Source organism: Ctenopharyngodon idella, chromosome 12, assembly GCF_019924925.1.
Source record: "Ctenopharyngodon idella isolate HZGC_01 chromosome 12, HZGC01, whole genome shotgun sequence".
NCBI lineage: Eukaryota > Metazoa > Chordata > Actinopteri > Cypriniformes > Xenocyprididae > Ctenopharyngodon > Ctenopharyngodon idella.
This window is the reverse complement of record NC_067231.1, coordinates 15,699,596-15,724,940: the sequence shown is the minus strand read 5'-3', so window position 1 is coordinate 15,724,940 and position 25,345 is coordinate 15,699,596. Positions and strand designations below refer to the sequence as shown.

The window sequence follows — 25,345 nt, the reverse complement described above, 5'->3', positions numbered from 1 at the left end:
TATCTGTGGTGTATATTTGGACAAAAAGAATATATGTACTTATTTTTGCATATTTGATTTAAGGTTTTCTTTCTTTCAATTTTTCTTTCCCTTCATTCCTCTAGTTCAGAAGAACAAATCAGTCAAATATGTGATTAGATTGTGGAGCAAAACTATTTAAACTGTGGGCATAAATTATTTTGAATTTGCAGGGTTTGCTAAGAAAAATAGTAGGTTTTGCAAACGCACCCCACCTGTTTTTCAAAATAAAAGTCTGAGAAGGTCCGTTGGTGTTCAATGCCTGTTTTACACTTCTATATTGAATTATTTCGTAGCTTAATTAGAACTGTAAACTAATCTCAAAGCATGTCGTAAAACACATCTTTTAAAAAATAAAATAAATAAATCACTAAATAGTCTCTTTATGAACAATATTTTATAGCAATTATGTTCTCACAGCTAGTATACACCAATGTATTATGTTGTATTGTTATATATGATGTATTATATTATTTTGTATGTTTATTAAACCGTTTTGCTTATGGGAAAACGGCCATTTCCTAACTGGTAGATGATTTCAGGTTTTCTTGATCCCCATAATACGGGCAAAATCATACACACACACACACACACACACACTGAGAGTCTCCGCAGGGTGGCAGCCAAAGGAGGGTGTGCATGCAGGAATGGGATGGGATGGGATGGGATGGGGTGGAATGGGAGGAGGGGTATGCACTAATCACAATGTCCCTGTCCGGCTGTTCCACCACACATGCTCACGAGCAGGAAAACAAAGAGCCGGAGATGCGCGTGGATTTACCGGAGAGGACAACAAAAGAGGAAAGACAAAAGTAACGTCTTATCAAAACCGTATGGATATGAAGTTCACGCCGGAATGTGGCGATCTGTTGCTGTCATTTTAAGGAAATGTATTAACATGGATGTCTATGAAACTATTATGTGTCCATGTGCACTGTGAGAGTTACTCACACGACTCTAATGTTTTTATTTTTATGAGGAAGTTTGCTCTGGACACATTTCAGCAATTCGCTTTTCTTTATGGATTATATGCGAGAGTGAGACATATTTGGTGAGTAGTCTGTGTAAATCAGATGAATTGTAACCAGCTCCTCAACTGTGAATATGGTAGGCTATGTATATACTTCATCTTACCTAATGTTTATTATGTATATCTGTCAGATATATAAAATGATACTAAATTAATGACAGGTTCATTGGTTACATCATGTGTCATTAACACCATTCATCATTCAGTTTACACAGCAGATCCTTGTTGGTCATGTTAACAACATAGTAGGAGTATTGACTTTTGGATTGGATCTGGATTTTTTCTATTATTTTATTCTTATATATATTATATATAAAGGTATTATAAATGCCACCCTAACCTACACCCTATGTGTGTGTGTATTAATTGTTTCTGATGTACATCACAACATCCCAGTGTATTTAAGGAATTTGGAAGCAAAGCCAAGGTTCACAACAGGAAAGGAGGATTCTGATCCCAGGATTGTTTATAGATTGGAAGGGAAGTGTCTTGTACACATTTTTGGAAGGAAAAAAAAAAACTGGCCATCAGAGAACACTTGGGTGTCCTGTTGCTTGAGGGGATGTTTATACCTTACTGAAGTTTGAAATGTCAGAAGGACATAAAGATGAAGAAACATTATCACCCTTCTAATGGTAACCATTTCAGCCTTCCTATTTCACCCCATGGGAAAGCGTTTCTTTTTGGCATTGTTTAATGTTAGAGCACACTAAAGAACCTGACAGACCTGCTGAGTCTGTCAGAGGGGTGTGAGTGATTCAGTGACGCCAGAGGGTAACCTGACTGTAGGACTGTTGATACGGGAAGTTGTTTTGACACACCCTTTCTCTTATAATATCCTTAGAATAGGTTTATTCCAAGCCAGGAAAGTTAAGCTAATTAAGTCATTCAAATGGTTTTGTTTAGTTTTATATAATGGGGAAACAGTAAGCCATAAAACAATGATTATATAACACTAATTATGTGGTTTTAATCCCATCTTGCATTCCTAAGACTTGCGTAGTCTTTTGGAATCTGAAGAGTCAAAGTACACGGCACTTAAACATGACATGCAAGCACATATAGCTATGTTTCATACTATATTTCTAGTATGCTGTTTTAGCAAAGAACCAGTCTGATTGGAAGTTCATCTCATATTTTATTTAAAAGTCTGACTGTTGTCTGTAAGAGCAAAGTCCAATGCAGTGTGTGAGGTAATTCCAGTACAAAGATCACTGTGCCTTTTATTTTATTTAATAAGTTACTAGATGCTAATCATCATATTAAATCATTATATTGTTCTAAGGATTTTGACTCCTACTACGGTTGTAATTACTATACTCTCTTTATGAGGGATATGAAACTGAAAGAATGAAAACTAGGGTGTATCGTTATCATATTGGTTATTTGCCGATATTAGAGCTTTTTCTTTAGCTAATTTATCGTATTGGCAATATTGGATATGTGCATGACTTATACATTTAGATTACCTTTGCCATCATCTAATGCTTAAGCTTAATCTTTAAAAACACAAATCATTTAATAACAACAGTGTTAAACATAAACATTAGCAAATCTAAAAATAAAAACCGTTTTTTTATTCTGTATATTACAATATTGTGATGTCTAAATGAATTCACTTTGAGAATTTAAAATGACTAATTTTGTTTTTAGTGTTTTTTTTTTTTTTTTGGATAATGCAGTACAAATAGTGTAAATTTTAACGTCGCCATGAAATGTTTTCTAAATGCATGCTGTAGATCTTATTGTGAACAATTTATCTGTTCATATGTTTCATTACTTTATTTTTTTTGGACCTCGTAATCGTTAATCAAATTGTCATATATGGATCTTCTGAAAACCACCACTTCTTCTGGTGATGTATGCAGGACTTCTCCAATCATTTCCCCCGTTTTAACCCCGCCTCTGCAAGTTTATGTTTCAAAATCCAATACACAATCGATGCATAGAACCAAGTCCCCTCAATACATTTTTTTCTTTTTCGACAACCTGTTACACTCTGATGTACATCACCATGTTGAAGAAAAGATCTGTTACTACTTCCGTTTCATCAAGACTTTCTTAATTATAATAATTACAAGTTCATCAGTATCGGCCAGAATTGTAATATCTCTAATAAAAAAACTACAATGTCAGATGATCTTGGAAAAAGTCTGTTAAGATGCATCAGTCATGTTTAAAATCTTTATTGTTTGTTACTGCAGGTTGAAGATTGAAGGCCCTCTTGGTGACCCTGCTGCCTGGCCTCATATTGGCCAGGTTGCTTTGGTTTAAAACATCAAAACCAATTAAGATGTCTTTTCAAGAGTCTCCAAATGTGGCTCCGAAACCAGAGGTTAAACAAAGACCCCCGGTTCCCACCAAGCCCTCTAATAATACCTCAGACGCCTCATCTGTGGAAGTTGCAGCTTCACAGAAAGCTGGGAATGTCAAAAATATAGTCAACAAATTCAGCCAGCCTGAGGCCAAGGTTCCAGGTGGAGATATAGCAAAGAGCACCAGCATAGAACAGAGACAAAAAAGACCTCCTGCAGTAAAGCCCAGGCGCAAAACGAGAAGTACATCCTTCACCAACACTGACAATGCACCTCCTCTGCCTCCAAAGACCAGGCAAAATCACAGTGGACAGAAAGACGAGGTGGAGAGCCAAGAGAGACAAGAAGGAACATTGAGTGCTGTTGATGGAGGCCGTTCAGGTACAGTGAATTTACTTTCATTTTCAGGAACTTTTTATCTACTTCTGTGAAATATCTATGCTTGTTTCCAGGAATTTTCTTCCACAAAATTCAGTGACAGTTAGTTGTCGATCAATATTGAATGAATTCAGCATTCAGAAAAATATGCATCTTCAGACTATGCTGCGCAACACGCATCCGCTGTCATGTCATATTCACTGTGTACTGTATGTAGTGTTTCCTAGACTTTATTTGAAAATGCCATAATAGGATTACAGAATTAAGAAGCTGCTACCTAAAGTATTTGTTTATATTACAGATTTTTTTTTTCAAACTAAATTTTTTTTCAAATTGATAGATTTTCCAATAATTTATTCCCAATTTTTTTTAGTACATATTATGTTAAATATTATGTAAATGTATGTATTTACTATGATTAAATTAAATAGTCTGATATTATATACATCTGCATTATATCTGCCAATGGCTACCCTTCTCTCTAAAATATTGGCATCAGCATCAGTGATCAAAAAATCCACGGTCACCACTACACAACACAAATAGCTATAATTATGTATATTTATAACTCGTACAACATTCAAACATCCTAAAAGTGTTTATGTCTATAGTCCCAGACTAAAATGCATGTTTGAGCTATCTTAACTAAAAGCAGCTTGCACTGACATATCTTAAAATATGTCAGAGCCTTTGTTTTGTCTCAAGATGCACACCAGAAGGCTAATGTATTTTTCTTAGGCATGTTTATAAAAGCTACTTAAATGTCCTACTTTAACTAAAGCCTACTCCTGCCTTAATCCAAGCCCTGTCTGTGAAACCAGGCCTCTGTGTGTTTGTTTGCTGTGAGTAATGCACTCTAAGGCCTAAAAAGATGGAGAGAGAAATAAAGACCGGGATAAACATAAAGAACAAGTAGCATTTGCAGGGTTAAATTCAAGGCACCAGCTACTAAACTCATATTTTAATCAGCTTTAATCAGATCTTCATCTGAGTGGGTGTTGTGAGGGTAAACTCTGCTGTTTTCTGTTAGTGTTTCTGGTAATCTTGGAGGGATGGAATGTAAATTGCTAGTTTGGTTTTTACAGTATAGCTGTGTGTGTGTGTGTGTGACATTTCAGAAATGCAAGCTATTTGTGTTACGTATGGTAGTGCTTCTAAAACTTAAGTCAGTTTCAGTTACTAATTAAAACTTCAACTTTGTTGTACTTTTTGTTTAGTTTTTTTAATTCACGAACCATCATTCAGGCACATCGGAGGTCATTTTCTTGTTTGTTGTTGGTCAGTTAGTGGGATTAGAGTGTGTGTCGTCTGCTGAACACACAGACAGATGGGGTGTGGGGATAAAAGAACCCCTCTTGGAACCAATTACATTAAATCTACACATATACCGGTCAAAAGTTTGGAGTCTGTAATATTTTAAAATGTTTTTTAAGAAGTCTGATGCTCACCAAGGCTGCTTTTATTTGATCACAATACTGTAAAAATTGTTGTAGAAAATGTTTGTGACAATTCAGAAGAAATGTATGGGATTTGTTGCATAATATAACTATATGCAAACACTTGAAGTCAAGCCTTTATTTGTATAGTGCTTTTTTCACAGTACATATTAGAGATGGACAGTATGACTAAAATCTTGCATCATGGTATAAGTCATTTTAATATTACTTTAATAGTGTTTTTATATAGTTATTTTGGTAACACTTTACAATAAGGTTCATTAGTTAAACAGTTCATGTATTAACTAACATGAACTAACCATGTGCAAAACATTTGTTACTGTATTTACTAATCTTTGTTAACGTTAGTTAATGAAATACAGTTGTTCATTGTTCATGTTAGTTCACAGTGCATTAACTAATATTAACAAGATTTTAATAATGTAGTAGTAAATGTTGAAATTAACATTAACAAAGATTAATAAATGCTGTATAAGTGCAGTTCATTGTAGTTCATGTTAACTAATGTAATTAACTAATGTTAACTAATGAACCTTGAAAAGTGTTACCGTTATTTTTGGTGAAAACTCTGATTTCTGGAATTTTGCTTTTACAAAAGAATGATAAGTCTCGCATCTGACGCAAACCTCATTAAGCTCATTATTTCCACAAAAATGCCACAGCAAAACTGTTTTAATCATTGATAATAATGACAAATGTTTCTTTAGCAGCAAATCAGCATATTAGAATGATTTCTGAAGGATCATGTGACACTGAAGACTGCAATAATGATGCTGAAAATTCAGCTTGCTTATCACAGGAATAAATGACTTTTTAAATATATTCAAATAGAAAACAGTTACTTTAAATGGTAATAATATTTCACAATATTACTGTTTTACTGTATGTTTGATCAAATAAATGCAGTCTTTGTGAGCATAAGAAAAAAATCATTAAATTGGATAAATATGAACAGGACTGCATATATATTTTGAAAAATTTCATATGAATACTAAGTCATATGAATACATTATTACATTTTGTTAGTAAGACTGATTAAATTATAAATGTCAGCCTCACTGAAAACACCTTTTGTTTGGATTTAGACTGAGAGAATGTGCCCTGGACACTCCCAGGAAGGCTATTCCAAAGTTTAAAGGCCATATAGGAAAAAGCTTGACCTTCTTTTGGTTTTACTTTCTTAAATTTCCTGTTGGACATCATCTGATGATGTATTGTTCATAAAACTCTTTTACAACGACAATTATGTGAATTGTGTTAGTGTGGCCTTTATGTGATTACTGGGGTAATAAACCAGAGTCCCACCCTTAACTTGACATACACGTTCAACTAGTTCAGATTCCAAGAGTGTTTTTAGCAGGTCAGTCACCGGTGTAGTGAAATGGCAGAAGGGCTAAAACGAGCATTTGGGAAGATCAAGCAAAATGTATTTGAGGTGATTGGAGAGCTGCGGGTTAAGGAAGGTGAGGAGGGACAGACACAGCGCAAAGGTTCCATACAGAAGTTGACGGCACTGATAACGGCAGGCTCAAAGGCAGAGGTGGAAGAATCAAAACAGAAGAAGCGGGCAAAAAGAAATGGTAATCTAATCAAAGATCTTTAATCACTTGAAATGGGAAAGATATGAAGCCTTTTTTGGCTCAACCAAAATCAAAATGTTGCATACATTTCAAGAACAGAAATAATTGGATAAATGCTTGTTTCATTTTGTTGACATACCAGAGTTCAAGTTTTTTTTTTGTTTTTACCACTCCATTAATTAGGAAATACTGTAAACAGTCAGAAAAATCCACCATGTCTTTAAGAATAAAATGGTATATAAATAGGCAAATGTATAAACAAAAACCTGCAAAAACCTTCAGAATATAAATAGGAATAAAACTGGAAAGTTTGGTGTATGTAAGTGATACTGAAGTAGACAAAAAAAAAAACTCATTTTGAGAAAACTGCCTTTAAAGATATGTATTGTAATCAAACTTTACAGACATAGATAAATTGTAGTAAACACTTAAATATGGGTTTTTGGATGTTTTCTTTCCACTAGACCAGTGGTGGTGAACTCCGGTCCTGGAGAGCCACAGTCCTGCAGAGTTTTGCTCCAACCCTGATAAAAACTCACCTGTCTGTAGCTTTCTAGTAATGCTGAAGACCTTGATTAGTTTGTTCAGGTGTGTTTATTAGGGTTGAATCAGAACTCTGCAGGACTGTGTTTCTCCAGGTCCGACGTTCGCCACCCCTGCACTAGACTGAAAGAAGAGATGTTTTGGAAGGAATATTCCAAAATTGACCAGAAAAAATGTAGGGACATTTTTTTCCCTGTAGTGTCTCGCCTTAATTCATAAATAGACCTTAGTCAGGTTAGACGCCATATTGAATTTAACATAGATCAGGGGTAGGCAAGTTCAGTCCTAGAGAGCTGCTGTCCTGCAGAGTTTAGCTCCAACCCTCAAAAAAATTCTCACCTGCCTATAGCCTTAGTAATCCTGAAGAGCTTGATTAGCTTGTACAGGTGTGTTTGATTACAGTTTTTCTCAGTCGATTTGACACATTTCTCCAAATGAATGTAGTTGCTCTCAAAACAATTAACACAGCAAACTAAACACACTGTTATGTTGGCAAAACAGTTTCACTGCATAATGAAACTATTAATGCATTTATCAAAAATAAATACAGTACTAACAACAAAACTACAAGTGTGTTCACTGTTGATTTAATGACAAATTCAGCTGTAGATACACAAATACATGAATGAAAATACATTTTTCTTGTTCTTTAATCGTGTTCTTCAAAGTTCTTTAATGACAAGTTTAGTTGTATAACGTTGAGTTTTAGCAAAAAATAAGTAAGTAAATAAAAAAATAAACTGTAATCATTGAATCAATGAACTTTAAAGATCTTGCCTCTCATTTACATCTGGCCAAAGAATTTGGCAAATCAACATCTCAGCATGTATTTTCACGAGTCATGCATCGTGGGAAATAAAGCAGTGAATGTAGGATCCATTCTTATGCCTCAACTTCTCCATAAGCCTCACTTGAAGAACACTTACTTGGTTGTAAGGGTTGTGATCATATGCTTTCCACCTCCAAGAGAAGAATATGCTGGAAAGAACACCATCCTAAAATGTGGGTGATGCTCAAACCACTCTTGTACCGGTGCTGAATGGTGAAAGTGGACATTGTCCCACACAACTACACAATTGCTCAGTTTGCTCCTGATCACCCTGTGGAAAGTTAATTTCATTGAGGGAGATTCTCTTTCCCTCTGTCCATGTCTTTATATTTTCTTCTCTTGCTCTTTCCACTAATACCATTGCCTTCCACTCTATCTTCTCCCTCTACTCCGGCCTCTTCTCGTCTTCCTACATCCTCAGCTCTTCTTGCTTCTTCTACATCCTCAACTCTTCTTGCTCCATCTCCTCTTCCTATATCTATTCCTTCCCTGTCATCTCTTTCTACCTCTTCCACTGTTCCTCTTCCTCTCAGTATTACCCTTCCTCTATCCCCTCCAAAACCTCTCACTCTTACATCTCTTCCTTTTCCCATTCTTCTTCGTTGTTGTTGTTGTTGTTGTTTTTCTTTCCCCTTTTATAGCTTTGGTAATTGAGATAGCTGTGTAAACAATTAGGAAATTTGTATTTCCTGTGTTGTGTGTATTGCTAACTCACATAAGATATTTATTTGGGGCTAATTGAGAACATTCCAAGTACAACTGAGATTGTAACAAATAACGAAGTTTTGTTTGTTGTGTTTGGAAAAATGGTGCACAAATGATTGTGATTTTTGTAAAACCAATAAAAAGGCTGCAATTGTTTTCGCCTGATATATTAAAGTTTTGGTTGGATGTATGAACTACTGTGAAAACATTTGGGAATTTTGTGCACAGTGTTTTGAGAAAATGATGCATGTGATTTAAAATTTGCATAAAATGAAGGAAAATTTACAACCTGTTTAGGACAATTACAAAGTGTTCAGATAACTGTGTTAACTGTTTTGAGAACAGTGACCTGAGTTTGGAGAAATGTGTCAAATCGATTGCGAAAAACTGTAAGGTTGGAGCTAAACTCTGCAGGACAGTGAATTTGCCTACCCCTGACATAGATGAAAACGAGGCTGTGAGGGATAGACTTACAGTCTTTACAAAGGCATGCACTGTATAAAGTTCCTACGTCACATAATTTTCATAACTCACAACTTTTTGTCACTGAAAGTTTTTTTTTTTTTCCCTGGAAAGACATTTCATCAGCTGAGCAATAGGTATGTTGTTAAACAACAGTACAATCCATTGAACGCACTGTATTCTATCCCTCACAGCCTTGTTTTCATTCCTATCAAATTTTTTTATATGGCGCTACCCTGAATAAGGGTCTATACCATCAATTTTTTTTTGACGTGTCGCACCACAGAGAATTTTATAACCTGAGCTGACCTTCATGGGTTTAGCGAACCCCTGGCAATTTGATTTAAAAAAAAAAAAAAAAATCCTGATAATAAGCAGTTTTGTTTAAATAAATAAATAAATAAATATATATATATATATACACACACACTATATTGCCTTTACGTGCACATGAACTTTAATGACATCCCATTTTTAATCCGTAGGGTTTATTATGGAGTTGGCCCACCCTTTGCAGCTATTACAGCTTCAACTCTTGTGGGAAGGCTTTCCACAAGGTTTAGGAGTGTGTTTATGGGAATTTTTAACCATTCTTCTAGAAGCGCATTTGTGAGGTCAGGCACTGATGTTGGCGAGAAGGCCTGGCTCGCAGTCTCCGCTCTAATTCATCCCAAAGGTGTTCTGTCGGGTTGAGGTCAGGACTCTGCAGGCCAGTCAAGTTTCTCTACACCAAACTCACTCATCCATGTCTTTATGGACCTTGCTTTGTGCACTGGTGCGCAGTCATGTTGGAACAGGAAGGGTCCATCCCCAAACTGTTCCCACAAAGTTGGGAGCATGAAATTGTCCAAAATGTCTTGATATGCTGAAGCATTAAGAGTTCCTTTCACTGGGACTAAGGGGCCAAGCCCAAGCCCTGAAAAACGACCCCACACCATAATCCCCCCTCCACCAAACTTTACACTTGGCACAATACAGTCAGGCAAGTACCATTCTCCTGGCAACCGCCAAACCAAGACTCGTCCATTGGATTGCCAGACAGAGAAGCGTGATTCATCACTCCAGAGAACACGTCTCCACTGCTCTAGAGTCCAGTGGCGGCTTGCTTTACACCACTGTGTCCGACGCTTTGCATTGCACTTGGTGATGTAAGGCTTGGATGCAGCTGCTCGGCCATGGAAACCCATTCCATGAAGCTCTTTACGCACTGTTCTTGAGCTAATCTGAAGGCAACACAAAGTTTGGAGGTCTGTAGCTATTGACTCTGCAGAAAGTTGGCGGCTTCGGCGCACTGTGCGCCTCAGCATGCGCTGACCCCGCTCTGTAATTTTACGTGGCCTACCACTTTGTGGCTGAGTTGCTGTTGTTCCCAATTGCTTCCACTTTGTTATGATACCACTGACAGTTGAGCGTGGAATATTTAGTAGTGAGGAAATTTCACGAATGGACTTGCACAGGTGGCAACCTATCATGGTACCACGCTTGAATTCATTGAGCTCCTGAGAGCGACCCATTCTTTCACAAATGTTTGTAGAAGCAGTCTGCATTCATAGGTGCTTGATTTTATACACCTGTGGACATGGAAGTGATTGGAACACCTGAATTCAATGATTTGGAGGGGTGTCCCAATACTTTTGCCAATATAGTGTATATGTATATTATATATTATATCAAGCTATTAGTATCATCCTGACATTTGTGAAATATTCCATATGATTTAGAATTTGATAAGCCTAACCATGACCATAATCCATGTCCTCTTCTAGCTCCTGATGGAAAAGAAGGCAGTAAACTGCAAGCAGATCGGGATTCCAGCCCTATTCCAGAACCTCAATGTGAGAAGAACTGCGGCTGTATTTGTCACCTGCAGAGGCCTGGCATGAAGCTTGTGTGGGTGCCAATAAGTGAGCAGGATGAGGACGAGGGTGAGGATGATGAGATCGAATTCAGTGACACAGAGGATCAGAATGAAAGAGCAGGAGAGGGCGAGAACGAAGACAATTCAAATAAGGAAGCGGAATCTTTGAGTGAGTCACTAGCTAAAGGTGAAAACAAGAACGAGGAACCGCAAATTAAAAAAAAAGACAAGTTTCAGGAGACTCGTAACCTAATAGAGCAGCAGCTGAGGAGGAAATCAGACCCTGGACCTCCGGCATTGATCGCCTCTGTTGTCCCCTTTCCTGAGACTCCTATAAACGTCCCCAAAGCCCAGTCTTTGGAGGTGCCGGAGGAGGAGTCCATCTATGACATTAGCCTAGAGGTGGTCACTCCACCTAGACCTCAAAAGGGGCCAGACACTGTAACAAGCAAGGACACCCCTCCAGCCGTTCCTCCCAGAATGCCTTTAGATAACAGGTGTCCGCCTCGCATTATTCTGCCTCCGTCTCTAGCACGCCCTGCCTCCCCTCTGCTGCCCCACAAAAGCAGCCCACCTGGCAGTCCTCGACTACAAAGAACTCCACCACCACCACCGCCAGCCAGGACCTATGAGAATGGAAGACGCCTCAGCAGTTATTCTCTCAAGTCTATAGGTACAGAAAAACATTTAAAGTGAAATCAAAATAGACCCTATTTACATTCTTAAAGGGATAAATTGAAAATGGCCATAAATCCTCATGTTGTTTCAAACAGTGTTGTTTTAGTATTATTTATTAGTATGTATTATATACTATATAGTATTTATTAGTATTTTGAATTAGCTTTTATTTTAATCTTTATCATTTTCATTTTAGATTAAGTTTTAGTTATTTTGTTATGTGCTTTTGGAATTTTTTTTTTTATTAGCGGTTCAAGTGCGTTGCGCTGAAACCCTAATGTAATTGTTAAAATTTCCAAGGATCAGCATTCTTCCCTAAAAGTGATTGGGCAGACCAAACTGTAAGTCATAGAGATGTGAAACTTTGAGGGCTGGTACTCTCACCGTCTACAACGTCACCAAGGCTCACCCCGATTGGCCTGACGGGGGCGCTACAGTGTTGAAAAATATGAAAGTTTACCTGGAGTCTGATTGTCAAACAAAAAAAAAGTCGAAAATTTGATACACAGTCTTTAAGGGCTGCCAAAATGTTCGAAGTGGGTGGAGCCACTTTTACTTAAATAGTTATAACTATATATGGTCTTTGTCCAAGGTGCCAAGACTGCCTTTGAGAACATTCACGTATCTCGAAAAATGCGTCCCGCGGTGGCCAATGAAGTTTGAGCGGCTATCAGAAAAGGTTAACGGAGGCCGATCGGAATGAAACTTGCTGGGCTTGTTTAACTCATGGCCATAGAGAACTGTGAGAAATTTGAAAGAAATCGGCCACCGGGGGGCACCTTCACATTTTTCACGTTCGTAAAGAATTGAATATTACGTGATTTTTCGCACATGCCCACAACATTCATACTCCATGATAGAACTCCGCCGTTCTCCATCGAATCGTTCGTGAAATATTGGAGATTATTTCAAAAACCAGCTTTAGCAAACTAGTCCTAGGTTTTTGGCTCAATCTCAATAACTGTTAAAAATCTTTATAAACCATATATTTTCTATTGCCTGTATTGGCTGTAAATGGTCTTTTCCATCTATGATCGAGATGGTTACTGGCTTGCAAATTAAGACATTATACCTTTTTACGCATGTGCTTGAACCCCGATAATTGCTGCTCGCAGCTATATTAATTATTATTATTTTTAAAATATTTTTATTTAGCTTTAATGTATTTCTATTTCAGCTTTAGTTTTTGTAATTTTATTTCAGTTTGTTGCCAAGGCTTCTAATTTTCATATTTTTTTTTTTTTAAGTTTTTTTTTAATCTAATATTTATATTTTATTTTATCTCAACTTTATTTCAGTTAACTAAAACAATTTTAATAGTTTTTGTTTCCATACCTGTTTGACTGATTTTCTTCTTCTGAACAAATTCTTGCAACACCCACTTTTCACAATTCAGTCAATCCTTATAAAATCAAGTCCTGTTACATTTTCCCCCTCTTTGACTATCCTGTTTCACTTAGAAATGCTTTATATCACAGAAGCAAAATGTGTTAGCAGCATTTCATTAAGTGAATTAAGTGTCTGTTTTACGGTACTTAATTGTTTCTCCTTCAACAGATGAGAACGACATTGCAGGGGCTGATGGGGAAAAATGTGGATCCAATGAGAAGTATTTTTCTTCACCTTTCATCCCTCAAACAGTTTCTGTTCTCTTAATCTTTAATATTGTAGTCACACTGCTGTCATAATTTTCTTTACTATGTGTGTAACTCAATCTCTGTCTTGACTCCAGGCTTCCACGAGTCATCCTACGTAGCCAACAGTCTGTTGACTTGGAAGCTGGGATGTCTGAGGGTATATTTTTTTCTGATCTGATACATCACCAATTTAAATTGAAAATGTTGAAAGACAGACCTCATGCAAGTTAATAAGAAAAAAATCACTATTGAGTACAGTCCAATAAAATAAAGAATAAATGATTTCTTGCATACAATTTAATGCATTATTTTGTGACCCTTGCAGAGCTGTATCAGTTTTACACAGAAACATATATACACAAGGAGATCAGGAGGACAGTATGTCGCAACATCAGTAAGACCAGCATAGACTTCCAGATGGACACACACCTCACAGCCAACACAGAGAAAGGAGAAAAAGGACCCAGATCCACTAGTGTTCCAAATCTCAAGCAGAGCAATTTATGGCGGGAACAGCCAGTGGTACGAGACAGTGGTGTCCTGCAAACCCTAAGCCCAGAGGAGTGCAAGTATCAAGAGGTGAGCAGAAATCCTCACTTAACAAGCTATAGAACTCTGGGAAGAGCAAGTGCTGAGTTTTGAGGTTTAGAGTAGGATTGTGGAAGAATTGTGTTTGAAATATGGAAAATGACTTGAGAGGAAAAGAGAAGAAAGACAGGATGGAAATCTGAGACATGATGGAATGGGAAAATGAGAATAGATGAAAGAAAGGGGAAAATGGAAAGGAAGTTCTGTAAGTAGGGAGAGGGTAAATTTCACGAAAGCTGTGTGTGTGTGTATATATATATATATATATATATATATATATATATATATATATATATATATATATATATATATGTCTATCTCTCTCTCTCTCTCTCTATATATATATATATATATATATATATAGTGATGTCCGGCCTAGGAAAATTGTCATCCTCATCCTTTATTTAAATATTATTAAAAATTATTAGTAAGCATATTACGTAGTTGTGCTTGAAGTCAATTGTTTTATTTGTGATAACGACATCATTTTTGGCCAGATATATACTGTGTATATATATATATATATATATATATATATATAATTTTATTTATTTATTTTTAAAGAAAATGAAAGCATTAATGTGTAGAAAGGCCATTGTGGTTTTTTTTTTTTTTTTTTTTGCATGATAAAATTAAAATTTTCATGAACAGAATTAAAAAAATCTCCTTCTTACTGTTGCAATGTGGAAAAACTGATAAGTTACTTAAATTATTTATATATATATATATATATATATAAAATATGTCTGTGTAAGGCCCGCCCAATGGCCCAAAGACGGTTTTCCATCGAGCGGGGAAGGTTTCTTGCGTGTTCAGTCTTTTCAGTGTGGCAAAGTAGTTTAATTCAAATTAAACTATTATCTGGCTCCATTTTATTATGACCTCAAATTTAGGTTGGAATGCCAATTGATTATTGACCATTTATATGATAATTTATCTAGACATTTGATTATTCTATTTAACTCTTTACTCTTATTGTACTTGTTCATTTGGATTCCTATAACGCTTTTCGTTTTGCACCAGCCGGGTATACTATCTCATACTCACAAACTCAGTCTTGGTCATTAGGCGATAACTAATATTCTAGAGGCAGTACCCACTTTGCTCATTCTAGAATACATTATTTAGTCCCCATAGATCTGAACACACTGAATTAAAGCAAGACTATATCTAACCAGAGGTCATGACCATTACCATAGAACCAAGCTGACCATTTTAACTTCTCTAATGGTAACTTTATATAATCATGCCATGGTTTGCCCTGTACACTTAGTTAGAATAATATTACAATAATCAGAGGTTGAGGCTCACTCTATTCAGACTGGTCTAACAACACTCTGTTGTTCTGAACGGAAAACCCATTATTAGCCTACACAGTCTAAGTATACATAACTAATGCCCATGTGTTAGTTGGAGCTCTAAAATATCAGTTGGTGTGCCCCACTGCTCCACCTAAGTTGTATTTTAGTCTGTTACTAACCTGAGCGTAGATTTGTGGGGTTATGGACTCAACGTAATCTACTAGAGTATTTACTATTCAGGTAAATGTAATATGCCAATTACATAATCAATTCAAAGATGATCAATACAAAAAAAAAAAAAAAATCAAATGCTCAGAAATAGAGTAAAAGATTAGAAAAATGCACATTGCTGAGTGTCCTGGACCAACACTCACCAGATGGGGGAAGAATGGGGTAAAGGGACAGAAATTTAAATTAAAGGCATTTTCCAGTTTCTCCAGTCTTACATCTGTATGTTTTTTTTTGTTTTTTTTTTTGAGGTTAATGTTCTGAATTGTTACAAAAATAACGTCAATATGCCAGAATTATTGCTAGTCCTAACATGCTTGGATGATGATAATAATAAAGAATAACAATAAAGTAGATAATAATAGTGAATGTGAAAAAACTGAGCTATTATTGTGAATATCAAGATTTCACATTTTGTTGAAAGACTAAATTGCATTTAAATAATATCTATGTTTCCCTTTACTGTGTGCAGAGCATGTTTGAGGTGATTACGTCAGAAATGTCATATCTGCGCTCTCTGCGTGTGTTAACTGAGCATTTTATGGAGTCGAGTGAGTTGAACGACACTCTCATTATCATGGACAAAAAAACCCTATTCTCGAACATCCTGCGCATCCAAGAGGTCAGCGAGAGGTGAGTGCATGTGTATGTGAAATTTACAGTTATTACAGTTCAGATTTGCTGAAACATCACTGCCTGATGAACCCCACAAATTAGTTTTGTTTGTTTACATGAACCCCATAGACTATATTTGCAATAAGAATTTGCCAGGTGTAACCCATCAGAATTTGCTGAGGCAGCAGTGTTTGATATTAATTAAATGAATCCAACTAGAAAACCATTAAATACGAATCTCAGGATAAACACATCAACTAATAGTCTGATGCTCCAGTAATGCAGTGTAGCCTGTAAAACAAGTCACAGCAGTCACAAACATCAATTTGCAAATACCCATTGTCTATTGACATTTTTCACAGGTTTCTGAAGGACCTGGAGGAACGTTTAGATGAGCATGTTATCATTTCTGACATCTGTGACATCATCCACTATCATGCCCAACATCATTTCCCTGCATATATTGACTATGTTCGAAATCAGATTTATCAGGAAAAGACCTACAGTAATCTAATGTAAGAAACTCATTTTCAAACTATTTCATTTGTTCTCATCCATTTAAATGTATTTTATAATCTCTCACTTATTCTTTTGACTATTATCTATCACAGGCAAACTAACACTCAGTTTGCGACCATTATCACCCGGCTGCAGGAGTCGCCCAAGTGTCAACGACTGCCCTTCATGTCCTTCCTATTACTGCCCTTCCAGCGAATCACACGCATTAAAATGCTCATCGAGGTGGGTGAATAATTCACATAATGAATGTTGGAATTCCTCTTCAACAAAGTAAAGGCATTTATAATGTTACAAAAGATTTTAAATCAACAGTTTCAAATGAATGCTGTTCTTTTGAACTTTCTATTCATCAAAGAATCCAGAAAAAAAAATGTATTATGGTTTTCACAAAAATATTAAGCAGCACAAACATTTTCAACATAGATAGAAATAAGAAATGTTTCTTAAGCAGCAAATCAGGATATTAGAATGATTTTTGAAGACTGAAGACTGGAGTAATGATGCTGAAAATTCAGCTTTGCCATCACATGAATAAATTACATTTGAAATATATTAAAATAGAAAATAATTATTTTAAATTGCAGTAATATATTTTCACATTTTATTATTTTTACTATATTTTTGATCAAATAAATGCAGCGTTGATGAGCATAAGAGACTTCTTTCAAAAGCATTAAGCAGAGTTATGTTAAAGCAATCCAGGTAATATGAACGCAATCCAGATTGCGATTTTTAATTTTTTTGTTTTTTTCATCAGAACATCCTGAAGAGAACGGCCGTTGGGGCAGATAAGGAACAAACGGCATCAAAAGCTCTAGACTCTGTGTCTAAGGTAAACATCCCAAGTTCACAGTAAATGGCTCACCCTGTTTTTCCTCTCATTATAAAGTCATTTCTTACACTGTTCCATAATCAAACTAGAACTCATTGTTCCGAAAATAGCCTATTAGAGAGGAAGATAAAAGGAAAAGAGAGCAAGAACGAGGGAAAAGAGGGGGAGAGAATGGAACATAAGGTTAAATGTGAGTTGGGTCACTGGAAATTATGTTTCAGATTATATAAGCCTGCCATATTTTTCTTATGGAGTCAAAGATAACTAACAAAGTGGATTTTGTAGCAGTTTATAGCATTAGAGAAATAAAGATCATTGAGTCTCTTGTTTATTTTCATGAAAGAACCAAAATGGGTCATGTTAAATACAGTATGTTTGTAATGTTATTATGCATGCAGATTCATTCGTCTGAATGGAAAGAATGTTTTGGTGTAGCTGCGTATTGTTTATGGTTTTTTTTTTTTTTTATGTTGTCAGAATGTTCTTAAATAACTTGTCACGCATTTCCTCACAGATCATTGAAGAGTGTAATACACAGGTTGGAAAAATGAAGCAGATGGAGGAACTGATTAAGATTAATGGTATGCTGGAGTTTGACAAACTAAAGGTGAGCTACTGATTAATGTTATATATTAATGATATCAATTGCAGTTACAGTGGGATTAAAAATGATGAGACCACTAGTGAAAATGCCTTTGTTTTGAATTTTTTTAAATAAAAAAAATCATTACAAATTATATTCTCAGTTTAACACAATGAGTGAAAAGTGGAATTAACATGAATTTTAGAATTCACAATCAGTCACATGATCAGTGTCACAATGTTTACTTTTCAATAGTGTCCTCAAATAGTGCAGTTTTTTTTTAAATTATGTCATATTTTTTCTTTTTAAATGTTTTAAAATCTTATTTAAATAAAATATTTATTTAGAATATTTCCTTAATTAATATAGAATATTTATTTGTCTATATATTTATTTTATTTTTTAAATATTGTCTCATCATTTATTCAGGCAGTGCCAATTATATCTCAAACACGTTACTTGGAGAAACAAGGAGAGGTGCAGGAAATAAACAGAGGAGGAACTTTCTTGAACCTCCGCCCCAAATTCAGCCCCGTCTACCTCTTTCTCTTCAACGACCTGCTTGTCATTGCAAGCAAGAAAAGGTAGAAAGCTGAAAAACCTGTCTTTGTTATGGCTTTACTCTGTTTTTATCAGGGTTACAAAACACTGCATACATTTCACTGCATTACATTCAGGAATTATCCATTATAAAAAGTAACATGCCTGTTTGCATTTGGTGTGGATGTTTAGTTAATACCATTGTTTCTGAATCAGACTTATTTATTTCTACCTCTCTTTCTCTGTGCTGCAGTTCTGAGCGGTATGTAGTCCTTGATCATGCCCATCGCTCCCTGGTCCAGGTGCAGCCTTTTCGGGAGGACACAGCTGTCCCCAGCCTGGAGCACTGCTTCTGTCTGACCCTGCTGGAGAATCACCAGGGACGCCAGATGGAGAGAGTTATGAAAGCTCCCACACAGTATGTGGAATTATAAATAAACCATATACTATTCATTTTACTCATCTGTGATTTATGTTCATTGCTCTGTTATGTTTTGTATCCATATGCTAATTTTTAAGAGACATTTTGCAAGTCTTTTGCAATGTACAGTACACTACCGTTGGGGTAGTGAAAACATGCTTACCAAGGCTACATTTATTTGATCAAAAATACAGTAAAACAGTAATATAAAATAAGTAATGTAAATTAAAATAATTTATTTTTTAAATATTTTAATATGTTTAAATTTATTTCTGTGATTGCCAAGCTAAATTTTCAGCTATTACTCCAGTCTTCAGTGTCACATGATCCTTCAGAAATCATTCTAATAGGCTGATTTGATGCTTATGAAACATTGCTTATTATTATCATCAGTTACAAACAGCTGTGCTGCTTAATATGTTTATAGAAACCATGATTAATTTTTTTAGGATTCTTTGATGAATAGAAAGTTCAAAAACTTTTATGAAATAGAAGTCTTCTGTAACATTATAAATGTCTTTACTGTCACTTTTGATCAATTTAATGTGTCCTGCTGAATAAAAGTATTAATTTCTTTCAAAAAACAAACATCTTACTCACCCCAAAACTTTTGAATGGTAGTTTACATATCAATCATCACTTTAAAATATATACAAATGTACAAAAAGTAAATGGGAATTGTTTTCTCTCTTTCTCTCTCTCACTATACAGTTGTGGTCAGAATTATTGGCACCCTTGGTAAATATGAACAAAGAAGGCTGTGAAAATAAATCTGTATTGTTTATCCTTTTGATCTTTTATTCAAAAATTCACAAAAATTTAACCTTTCATTGAAGTAAAAGAATTTAAATTGTATGGAAAGTCTCTTTATGAAATAAATGTTTTTCTCCAAAACACGTTGGCCAAAATTATTGGCACCCTTTTATTCAATACTTTTTTCAGCCTCCTTTTGCCAAGATAACAGCTCTGTGTCTTCACCTATAATGCCTGATGAGTTTGGAGAACATCTGACAAGAGATCAGAGACCATTCCTTCATACAGAATCTCTCCAGATCCTTCAGATTCCCAGCTCCATGTTGGTGCTTCTCATCTTCAGTTCACCCCACTCATTTTCTATAGTGTTAGGGTCAAGGGACTGAGATGGCGATTACAGAAGCTTGGTTTTGTACTCAGTGACCCATTTTTGTGCTGATTTTGATGTTTGTTTTGGATCATTGTCCTGATGGATGATCCAACCATGGCCCATTAATGGATTTCTAGCAGAAGCGGTCAGGTTTTGATTTTTTATCTGTTGGTATTTGATAGAATCCATGATACCATGTATCTGAACAAGATGTCCAAGACCTCCAGCAGAAAAATAGGCCCACAGCATTAAAGATCCAGCAGCATATTTAACTGTGGGCATGGGGTACTTTTTATCCCTGTGTGCACCAAACCCATCTGGTGGGTTTGCTGCCAAAAAACAATTTTTTTTTTTTAGTTTCTTCTGACTATAGAAACCAGTCCCGTTTGAAGTTCCAGTCGTGTCTGACAACTGAATATGCTGGAGTTCGTTTATGGACGAGCGAGGAGTATTTTTCTTGAAACACTCTCGAACAATTTGTGGTGATTTAGGTGCTGTTTGATCATTTTTTTTAGGCCCCAAGACTTAATTAATTTCTGCAGTTCTCCAGCTGTGATCCTTGGAGAGTCTTTGGCCACTCAAACTCTCTTCCTCACCGTGCATTAGGACGATTTAGACACATGTCCTCTTCCAGGCAGATTTGTAACATCTTTAGTTGATTGGAACTTCTTAATTATTGCCCTGATGGTGGAAATGGGAACTTTCAATGCTTTAGCTATTTTCTTACAGCCACTTTCACAATTTTGTGAAGCTCAACAATCTTTTGCTGCACATCAGTACTATATTCTTTGGTTTTTCTCATTATGATGAATGATTAAGGGAATTTGGTCTTTGTGTTTCCTCATATCTATACTCCTGTGGAACAAAAAGTCATGGCTGGACAATTTCATATTCCTAGTCACCCTGGTGTGCTAAAAAATGTAAATATGAATGGGAAAATACTTCAGAGATATTTTATTTATAAACATTTCTAGGGGTGCCAATAATTGTGGCCAACGTGTTTTAGAGAAAAACATTTATTTAATGTGATTTCCCCCCCACCCCACTTTCAATTCTTTTACTTCAAAGAAAGGTTAGATTTTTGTGAATTTTTTTAATAAAAGATCAAAAGGATGAACAATGCAGATTATTGCAAATTATTGGCACACACCTTCTAGGCCCCATTTACACTAGTGCGTTTTCGTTTTAAAACGGCATTTTAAAATGAAAACGATCCTCGTCTACACTGTCGTTTCCACAGCATTTCAGAAATGATCTCCGTCTATACTACACGACTAAAAACGCATGTCACATGACCGTTCATGCACACTGGGCATGCGCGTACAAGTGTAAACAGTTGCCTCTTGCGCATGTAGGTAGCTGCAGTATTAAAAAAAAATGCAGAGTTTAACTGCACAATGGCTGCTAAAAATGACAACAAAGCCAGCAAAGATTGCAGTTCAGACTCCATGTTATTGTTTACACGGTCGTCAAGGATATGCAGAGCAAACGTGGGCAGCCACGGCATCGTTTTCAAAAGTCTCACTTTTGCTAGGTGTATAAAATCATGCACCTAGCCATGGAAAAAAAAGAGTCATTCTGAAGAGCTCTAAATTCAAGCGTAGGATGGCATCTTTGCAATAAGCCAGAAATTTCATCCCTGCTGGATATTCCACGGTCAGCTGCTGATTCCATAGCTGAAGAGTTTGAAACTTCCACTCTCATTAATATCAGCACAAAAACTGTGCGGCGGGAGCTTCATGGAATGGGTTTCCATGACCAAGCAGCTGCATGCAAGCCTCCCATCACAAGTACAATGCCAAGCGTGGGATGGAGTGGTGTAAAGGATGTCGCCACTGGACTCTGGAGCAGTGGAAATGCGTTCTGTGGAGCGATGAATCATGCTTCTCTGTTGGGTGAGTCTGAGTTTGGTGGATGCCAGGAGAACGTTACCTTCCTCACTGCATTGGGCCAACTGTAGAATTTAGTTCAGGGGTTGGGCTAGGATTCTTACTTCCAGTGAAGGAAAATCTTAATGCTTCAGCATACCAAAACATTTTGGACAATGCTATGCCTCCAACTTTGTGGGAACAGTATGGAGAAGGCCCTTTTCTATTCCAGCATGACTGTGCCCCAGTGCACAAAGCAAGATCTGTAAAGACATGGTTGGATGAGTCTGGTGTGGAAGAAATTGACTGACCCACACAGAGCCCTGACTTCAACCCCATCGCACACCTTTGGGATGAATTCGAACGGAGATTGCGAGCCAGGCCTTCTCATCCAACATCAGTGCCTGACCTTACAAATTGGCAAAAATTCCCACAGAAACACTCCAAAATCTTATGGAATGCCTTCCTAGAAGATTTGAAGCTGTTACAGCTGTAAAGGGGGGAACGTCTATGTATTTACTGTAGAATGTGACGTCATTACCCTATTGGTGTAATGGTCAGGTGCCCCAATACTTTTGTACATATAATGAATATATAATAAAGTAGCAATATTTCAGATGTTTTCAGGATTGTATACTGATTTTAAGGCTGTATGGGTCACGTTTCTTCTCTCTCTTCAATCAGATCTGACCTGCACAGGTGGTTGGCAGCATTCCCTAATCCTGACGGCCTCATCAATGATCAAGAAGAAGTCATATATGAAGACTGGGGTAAGTGTGGGTGTTTATTTGTCTTAGCTGCTCAGGATTATACTCATATGAGCGACATGACATGTTAGTGCTTGCCTTTGATTTTAATCATGTTCACTTCTCTCTTCAGATAACTTTCTTTCTAATCACATGGGTGTCCTTGTGTTTCAGATTGCCCTCAGGTGCAGTGTGTGCAGCAGTATGTGGCAAACCAAGCTGATGAATTAAATCTGGAACCCACGGAGATCATCAATGTCGTGCGCAAAACCAACGAAGGTGTGTCACACTATACCTTCTATTCTTTAGAAGCGCATCTGACATGTTGAAATGTGTTCCAACTTTGTTTTTTGTTCATTCATCTTACCTCTTCTTGCCTTCCGTAGGATGGTATGAGGGGATCCGTCTATCTGATGGACAGAAAGGCTGGTTTCCTGAAGCAAACGTACTGGAAATCACCAATGAGCATGTCCGACGGCGCAACCTCCGAGAACGCTACCGTGTTATCCAGGCTGCCGGCACTGTCGCCAAAAATTTGACTATGCTATAGCCTAAGAGAACTGTATCCTGGCAGATCTGGAATTCCTAAAATGGAAATAGTCTTTTATACTACAGACCTTTGACTCTTTACTAAAGTGTTTTGATCTGTCTTAAACATCCTTTTCATGATCAGAAATATTATTCTATTGGAATTTTAAACAAAGAACATGCCGCTTTGGCACTTGTTTAACTAAATCTCATTTACGTGTGTCTGTTTCGTTTAAATATTCAGTTGTTTTGGATCCTTATATGGAATGTACATGAAATGAGTTTCAGAAATGAGTGTATCTGTGTGTGTGAGTCTATGCGTGCTTGTAATATTTAGCACTTCTTTCAAGAATGTCGAACTACTGAAATTCCAGTTGAGCAGAGCAGGTGGGTTGGTATCATATGGTAAAATGTCACATGATCTGATAGGTAAGTTGGTACAAAATATCATATGCTTCGATCAAGATGAGTCCTGAATGGCTTAGTCTTCAGTTTTAATGGAAGCATTACATGTGTGTACTATCAACAAAAATGCTGTAGTACATTCAAATTAAATATGTTTTTATTCAGTTTACTGTACGGTTGGACTTGTAGGAAAAAAAAAAAAAAAGATATAGCCAACTCAGCCAGGAATAAAACTCTTTACATACATATATATTTGTCATCTACTCACCCCATGTCCTTCCAAACCTGTGTAATTTTGTGTTTTGTGGAACACAAAAGATGTACTTTTAAATGTAAATAAGCATTCATCCCAACATGAAGGTAAGTAAATGATGACAGAATTTTTTTATCTTTGGGTGAATAATCCTTTTAAGAGTGTCATGATCTGCTCCAGATATTAAACATTGTTGTGAGTCATGCTAATAACTGACTTCTCAGAAAACATATTTCACTGTATGTGCATTTTCTGTTAATGTGGAATGCTCCATTAAAGCCACGCCTCTTGTTTTGTAAAACTCTGTTTGTATGTGGGTGTGGGAGTTGGTGTAAATGTACATTAAACTCTTTGTTTTTGATGTAAAAATATGTGATATAGTTTTTATTGTGATTGTTTTATTGCAGTTTGTTTAACTGTTTTTAATTATGACATTTAAGTCCTCCAAGTTTAACTTTGGAGAACAAGAGTTATATAAATTTAACACTGTATAGCCCAATATATGAAATAATAGATTTTTTAAAATTATTTTTGTAAAATTATTAGACAAAATATAAAAAAAAATCGGTAACACTTTACAATAAGGTTCATTAGTTAACTTGAACTAATAATGAACTGCACTTCTAAAGCATTTATTAATCTTTGTTAATGTTAATTTCAAAATTTACTACTACATGATTAAAATCAAGAGTTGTATTTGTTAACATTAGTTAATGCACTGTGAACTAACATAAACAATGAACTGCTGTATTTTTATTAATTAACAAAGATTAACAAATACAGTAACAAATGTTTTGCTCGGGGTTAGTTCATGATAGTTAATACATTAACTAATGTTAACAAATGAACCTTATTGTTAAGTATTACCAAAAAATCCAAAATAAATATATAATGCAATGGAATACAATAATGATAAGGAGATGAACAAATAAATCTTCCTCAAAAGACTGTTGTATCATATTTAATACTAAAAATGGATAATAAAGTAAACTGAAGTTTCAGTCCAGTAAATGTTCAGTTATATTGTTAAAGCAAAAAGACACGTTTGGCACGACCTCTGAAGGAGGACATTTTTAGTAGCTATGAACTGTCAAACAGAAGGCATGTGGATAAATGTCAACATTGATCTTGTTGATAATTTAGAGGCCTTAGAAATTCATGGTTAAGATCAATATTCCTCTGGCGCCATCTAATGGACAATGTGCATTGATCATTGCAATTTTAAGTGCTTTAATTATGGTATTTTGATGCGACAAACACTGTTGTTTCTCTCTCAGATTAACCCAGTAAGAAGATGCTCAGTTA

At 36.1% G+C, this 25,345-nt stretch overlaps 1 protein-coding gene across 3 annotated transcripts; it reads left to right on the top strand.

Moving 5' to 3' along the window:
* The first annotated feature begins 711 nt into the window (after nt 1-711).
* arhgef15b (Rho guanine nucleotide exchange factor 15b) lies at nt 712-24,409 on the top strand. 3 transcript variants are annotated; one of them, XM_051915242.1, is made up of 16 exons: nt 712-1,125; nt 3,253-3,744; nt 11,084-11,848; nt 13,411-13,462; nt 13,586-13,647; nt 13,816-14,069; nt 16,080-16,240; nt 16,585-16,737; nt 16,834-16,963; nt 17,499-17,573; nt 18,088-18,180; nt 18,586-18,740; nt 18,950-19,114; nt 22,793-22,878; nt 23,029-23,133; nt 23,241-24,409. In XM_051915242.1, exons 2-16 carry the CDS (start codon nt 3,342-3,344, stop codon nt 23,402-23,404), a joined length of 2,823 nt encoding a protein of 940 aa, XP_051771202.1. In that variant the 5' UTR covers nt 712-1,125; nt 3,253-3,341; the 3' UTR covers nt 23,405-24,409. The 3 variants fall into 3 exon arrangements, with proteins under 3 accessions (XP_051771202.1, XP_051771201.1, XP_051771203.1); XM_051915241.1 differs by having other exon boundaries at nt 713-1,069; XM_051915243.1 differs by lacking the exon at nt 712-1,125 and adding an exon at nt 1,246-1,683.
* Nucleotides 24,410-25,345: the final 936 nt, after the last annotated feature.